General features: G+C 39.4%; 1 protein-coding gene across 1 annotated transcript in view; it reads left to right on the top strand.

Moving 5' to 3' along the window:
- The window catches only part of IFIH1 (interferon induced with helicase C domain 1), a 56,553-nt gene that overhangs the window by 30,980 nt on the left and 18,507 nt on the right, over window positions 1-7,066 (top strand). Inside the window, exon 5 of the mRNA XM_019522839.1 lies at window positions 5,925-6,145. Coding sequence (XP_019378384.1) covers window positions 5,925-6,145 — 221 coding nt within the window. The remainder of the gene's footprint in view (window positions 1-5,924; window positions 6,146-7,066) is intronic.

The raw sequence follows: 7,066 nt of genomic DNA, 5'->3' as shown, positions 1-7,066 counted from the left end.
GGGGGGGGGGGGCGTGTCCAGGCTGGGCAGCACACTCTGATTAGCCCAGCAGAGAATTGATAACAAGATTTTATCATCTCTAACTCAGTGTTTATCACCCCATTAAGAAAACAACAGAGGGACATTACCAGCTACCTGTTGATTCTGCCTTTGTCACAGCAGGGACCCTAGCCAGCATGTGGTATGCTAGCTAATATACGGATACCTCTCCATAAGGCAGAGGGGAGGGGGGAATTCCTTTTTAACAGGGAGTGGTCAGGGGTAGGGGGTGAGCAGCCTGCAAGTCTGTGTTGGAGCTGCAGCCAGGGAGCAGAGGGGAGGGGCCAGCTCTGTTGTGGAACAGAGAGCCCCGCCAAGCCCTGAGAGCATGCCAGGATGCTGGGGTGTCTGGTTTAACTTAAACTAGCAAGGGGTCTGGGACAGACATTACATAAACCAGTTTGACCCAAATCAGTTAAGCCTGATACTATATTCAGCCAGGTTTATCTCAGACCAATTTCAGCCATTTTCAAACTGGTATATGTGCACTGAACATCTGTTCTGTTCCAGGTTTAAACCAGTTTCTGATACTTATACGTAATGTCTTTCCCTAGCCTAACAGTTTGATTTGATCATTTTTGTGCCTGCTTTTGTACTTACTAGTACTGATGTAGACAGTCTAGAATTAGGTCCTATGAACTAGATTTTCAGAAAAGATCAGTGCCCTTTTAGCCACCAAAGTAGAGTTTTTTAAAAAAATAACTGCCATATCGCTGTCTTCCAGCAGAGGGAGTGCTTAACAGTGAAATGAATTAAGTCATAACAAAGATTTTTGCTATAGTGTTTCAGTCTTTTAGTAGATACAATATGATTGTTACTTTTTGATTTTATTTGCAAATAGTGTAGTAGGTAAATGTTAACTGTTAGCCTTTAATTTATGTTGAAAATAAGAGTCCTTCCCACTTTTTTTTCTTAGTTGCTTAAAAAGCCACCACCTTATTTTCATAGTCTCATAGTTAGTAGGGTTGGAAGGGACCTGAGCAGATCATCAAGTCTGACCCCCTGCCATGGGCAGGAAAGAATACTGGGGCCAAATGACCCCGGCAAGGAACTAAATAGTAATACAGGAAGAAATATTGAAATGTAAGGGCAAAAGAAACCTACTGTCTACTCAAATCCCCTCCACTGAGGCAGGTTCAAGTACATCTAGCTCACCCCTGAGAGGTTTTTGTCTAACAAGTTTTTAAAAGCTTCCTGAGAAGGAAATTTTACCATTCCCAGATAGCCTGTTTCTGTACCCTTATATTTAGAAAGATGTTTTCTTAATATCTCAATTAATTCTTCGTTGCAAATTAAACTAATTTCTTTTTGTCCCTCCCCCAGTGGACATAGTGAATAATTGTGTATTAGAAGTGACCAACCTTTTCTGTGCTGGAAGACTTATGTCTTCTTCTTTCTCTTTTCTAGAATAAACAAACTCCATTCCTTCAATCTTACCTCATAAATAAGGTTTTCTAAATAATTTATCATTCTTGTTACATTCCTCTGGACTCTATCCCATTTGTCCTTCTGGGGTGCACAGTATTCTATTTGAGACCTCACCAGTGCTTCCTATGTTTTACATAAAAGACTCACACATTAATTCATTCCAAATTAAATTTTGCTTTTTTTGGGGGGGGAGGGGGTTTGAAGAGCGTCACATCACTGAATCACATTTAGTTTGTAATCTGTTACAATCCCCAGACTGTTTCCTGCAGTTCTGATCTTTGGTTGGCCATTCTGCATTTTGTAGTTGTATACTTGATTTCCTCTTCCTAAGTACAACACTTTGCATTTCCCTTTATTGAATATCATCTTGTTGACTGTGGACACCTCTAGTTAATTGCGCTCATTTTGAATACTGTTGTCCAGATTGCTTGCAGCCTGTCCCAGCTTGGTGTCATTTACAGATTTCATAGCTAGGGGTCTACTGAATTTGAGGAGGAGCTGGCTGATTTCACAGCCAGATCCCGGGGCTAGCCGCCATTTTCATGGGCTGAGTGCAGCCCCCCATGCCTCTAATTGGCTAAGGGGACCTGGCAGTCCCACCCATCCCTGCAAATTGCCTAAAACTGCAGCTTAATTACCATGATTAAGCCCAGGGAAGCCATTAATCCACATATTATTACACTTTATCAAGGTTATTAAACCATGGTTTCAGGTCATCCCCAAGTGGGGAGGCTGCAGGCGGCTGAACCAAGGTCCTGGTCCAGCTGTCGCAGGTAGCCGGGAGGCTGCAAGCAGCTGCATCAGGATATGAGAAGCCCCAGCCTGGCTCATTGCACAGCCTCCCTACCTCCTGAGTGCTTAAGATGTTCAACAAGGGACTTGTCTATACCACACCAGCAGTAGGTTTTAGAGAGAATGTGGCTGAGCATGTACTAATCCCTAAGTCCATTGCCATGTTCCCCAACTGGAAGCTCACACTTGAAGTTGCCCCATACTCATCTCCAACACTTACCCATGAGCTCTTGGTCTTCAGTAGGTCTAAGAGACAGTGGAAATGAGTCTAGACATCCTTTCAGGTGAGCTTCTGACTCTGGAGTGTATTGACAGATTCACATGGGTGGAATATACTAAACCCCATCTCCTATGAGGCCTGCAACTGATACAGTATGAAAGTTCCAGTGTTTCATTACTGTCTATCATCCTATTATCACTTTTTCATCTGTATTGTACAGGACTCAAAGTTTTCATATTATCAGGAAAAGTGTTTATCTGTAGTTTCCCACCATGGTTCTTCTGATTCATGTGCAGGTCAGTCCTGGACCTTATTCTGGCTGCTTTGCAGTTAAAACTGCACTGAGAGGCTGGTAAATGGATCCAAAGGAGTACACATCAATTGATGGTGCAAAAGTAACTTAGCTGGTTCTATACTGTTTGCCCCATATTGGTGGAAGACAGTATTGTATAAAAATATGGTATCCATATTTTTATAGAACAGTTTATATAATTGATTCTCAGCATTTACATTACATATTGAAGATAACGCCAATTTTTCACTGAACAAAAGCAAAAACAAAAAACCTGGACAGATCCTGATATAAGAAGGAAGAAAGTGTTCCAGGGCTAGGGCATAATGTGCATAGCCACACTAGGTAATCATCCACCACAGCTTGTAAGTAGCCGAATTTAGAGCAGCCTTGCTGGTGCTCCAATTTTCCATAATGGAATTTAGGTGCATAAATTACAACTTTGGGATCTGGACCTAAGCTTGTGTGGCCTGGGTTGGCCGTATTTTCACATAATGCAATGGGATCTTGTGGGTCTCTGGAATATAATATAAATGTTTAGTAACTACAGTGGCATCCAGCTGCAAAATATTTCAGCACCTAACTTTGCTCTAGCTTCACTAAGAGCAAAATGAACCCATAAAGGAAAGTCAGGTTGTGCTTTGTTCCTGAGTTGGTAAGAGAACAAATTTGTTATTAGCTCTTTGATTGGCTCTAATTTGAGGGCATCTAAGGGGTAAGAAATAGATTTCAGTGGCCCTTGAGTGACTGCAGGACCAAATGCTTCAGCAAAAGTCAGTGGCACCTGTACTCCAAACTTACTTAAGGCCTGATATTTCAAAGTATCGAGCAGCTGCAGCATTGGGGGCATCTCTTGCACAGACACTGTTTAAGAGACTACTAATTAAAGAGTGATGGAAATTTTATAGTATATCAATCAGAAAAGAAGATTCAGTTGCTCCCATACTTCAGCTAATCTGGACTGTGTTATACTTGGTTATGGTAGACTACTGGTAAACTGTATCGGCTTTCATGGTAGATTGTACCATACTGACTGTACAGATGTAATTTGAGGTGTTCACTTTGAAAAGTCTTATGTCCTATATGCTACAAGGCTAAACCACTCCTTTTTTAACTTAAAATACACAAAAGGACGGGGAGTATGTGCAACTCAGAGCTGGAACAAGCTTGTTTTTTGCAAACAAATATAGTTACAACGTTTTTCATAGCACAAGGTTTTTTTTCAGTTTACTGTTTGGACTATGTCAAGATATGTTAAAGCTACTGCTAAATGACATTATGGGTTCAATGCTAGTCTCATAGCATGCAGTCGCTGAGAAAAGGATTAGGACTTTGAATTAACATATGGCATTTAAAAAGCCAGGATGGATTTCAGTACAACAGTATGTCAGTAAATTTAAGAATTATTTTCATGTCATCCATACTTTTATAGAACTGTTTGTATAATCGATTCTCAGCATTTACATACTGAAGATAAAGACACTGGACAAAAGTAAAACAAAAAATCCCTGCTTCTGCTATCTTATTATATCAATAGAAAATGAACCACAGAATTTTTATCATCACTGATACATTATACACAAAGAAGTGTCCTGTTTCTCGTATCTATGATTCCATTAAATAAAACTAAACTAACAACAGAAATTAATGAACCATGAGAAAAGATTGCTGATGGAAACATTCAGGTTTCAATCCTAAGTGGGTTTTTTTGTTTTATCTTTTAGCTTGAGTGCAATACTATCAGAACACAGGAAAATTCACACCAGAAAGTGCTTGGTGGTAGTCATCTGATTACTACTACTTTCGTTTGAGCAAGGGCATATGTTTGCTTTCTGCCTGGCTAAATCCCACAGATAAATCATATTCAGGCTAGTACTATATCATCCATCTGTTGCGCTTAATTTCAGTTTTTGAAACTCCCAACTAACTTACCAGGTTGATCAAATATTTAACTTGCTCTCCTCTGTATCTTTTTCTTCGTTTTGATAAACATCAGAGTATTTGCACTGATATCAAGTCTTTTAAATATTTTATGTTATTTCTTTTTCATCCAGTTACCTATTTCCTTGAAGGCTTATAAAAATTGATGCTTTGGATTTACATACAGATGCTCGTTATCCTTGCTTTGCATCTTTTTTTCCTAACCCCACCTTTTAAAACAATTATCTTTTAAAAATATCAAACTGTTACCACTTTATTGCATTAGTATCCAATTAGTAATTCACTGATGAGATACACCATATGAAATTCTTATCTTTTAAAATATATTACAGCCAACATGTTTTAAAATTCTAGCAAGTTGTCTTTTGCACGTGTTCAGTAGCCAAGATGAGCCATAGACTTGTTTCAAAATCCTATTACTTTTGAAGCAAAACCAGCTTTTATCTGAGTCAAGATATATCCTGAGTGATTGATGTTTGTATAACACACTGAATGTATCAAACATGATGGTCTGATCCAGTACTCAATGAAGTCACTGGGACAGTGGATGTTGGATCAGGATATACATAAATGCCTCATATTATAATTAACACTGCTTTTATTAATCTGGTATGAGTTTTATTAGATATACCTTACCTGAAGATACAGATTGCTTCCAGAAGTAATGTCTGTGGCTAATATCCCCTCTATCCACACTACGTTTGGTGGTAGTCTCAAAGGTATAGATGCACCACAAGCTTCACTTAAGACAGAGTCATCTCTGTGGCAATGCACAGCACATTTCCTTTAAAATCCATCCAGGCTTCTACCAGTTCACTGCATGTGGAACTTCCACTACTCAAATTATTTTGAACAGTTTGACGGTAAATCTCATGCAAAGATTAATACGGTACCTGGCTATATATTTATTACTTGTTTCCTGCTTATATTATATTGTAAACAATTCTGCCTGGTCTGCTTTTCAACACAGTTTCTTGTCTGAATATATGTATTTTCTTCAAAATTCAACTTTTCACTCTGTCCAGATATTTGTAGAACACTTCCTGCTAGCTAAAGGAAAATTATTTTTTTGAATCAGGAAAAGTTATAGAGAAAGGCCTTTATTTCACTCTGAAAACATATAATATAGTTAAATTCACATTGGTTTACATGACCTCACTTGTAATTTATATCATTTTCATGTAATTTTCTCTATTTGATTTTTATTTTTAGATGAAGATGATGCAGATAGTAGAGCTTCCCCGGAACCAGAGCTGGTCCTCCGAGATTACCAGATGGAGGTTGCAAAACCAGCACTGAACGGAGAGAATATTATAATATGTCTCCCTACAGGCAGTGGTAAAACTAGAGTGGCTGTTTACATTACCAAAGATCACCTGGATAAGAAGAGAAGAAAATCAGAGTGTGGAAAAGTTATAGTACTAGTCAATAAGGTATCATGTGCCATAAAAGCAGTATTAGCCATTTGTAATGTTATATTGGACATCTGAAATTATTGCAAATTGGTATAACAATAATATAGGCTGTAGATACGAAAAACCCGTCTACATACTGGTATAAATCCAAAGAACCTCACTTTACACCAGTACTGCTGAAAGCCTAATCTACCTAGCTCATTTTCTATAGAAAAAAGTTATCAATTGCTTGTGTCATGAGTAGTAATTTGCATAATTAAAACTGAAAATATTATTTAGAAAAGTCTAAATTTACTTTTCATCATTAGGCTACTTGTACATATGGGTGTGTTAATGAGAGCCACCTAATGAGTCCCACTTTTCTTTGTAAGAAATTTTTAGATTCATACATGCTAGGATTGGAAGGGACATCAACAGACCATCGAGTCTGACCCCCTGCCTAGGCAGGAAAGAGTGCTGGGGTCAGATGACCCCAGCCAGATGCCTGTCCAGCCTTCTCTTAAAGACCTCCAAGGTAAGGGACAGCACCACCTCCCTTGGAAGCCCATTCCAAATTTTGGCCACCCTTACCATGAAGTTTTTCCTGATATCTAACCTAAATCTGCTCTTTGTCAGTTTGTGACCATTGTTCTTTGTTAACCCAAGAGGCGCCCTAGTGAACAGACCATCTCTGATCCCTTACTGTGCCCCACTAATGAATGTGTAGGCGGCCACAAGGTCACCTCTCAGCCTTCTCTTGCAGAGGCTGAAGAGGTCCAGGTCCCTCAGTCTCTCCTCATAGGGCTTGTCCTATAAGCCCCTAACCATATGAGTGGCCCTCCTCTGGACCCTTTTGAGTCTATTAACATCCTTCTCAGTTGTTAGGGTGTTAGGGTCAGAAGGGACCAGAGCAGATCATCAAGTCAGACCCCCTGCCACGGGCAGGAATGAATGCTGGGA

Source organism: Gavialis gangeticus, unplaced genomic scaffold (assembly GCF_001723915.1).
Source record: "Gavialis gangeticus isolate Ggan-Ray unplaced genomic scaffold, GavGan_comp1, whole genome shotgun sequence".
Classification (NCBI taxonomy): domain Eukaryota; kingdom Metazoa; phylum Chordata; order Crocodylia; family Gavialidae; genus Gavialis; species Gavialis gangeticus.
The sequence above is the reverse complement of the archived record's forward strand: the minus strand, read 5'-3'. Positions and strand labels throughout refer to the sequence as shown.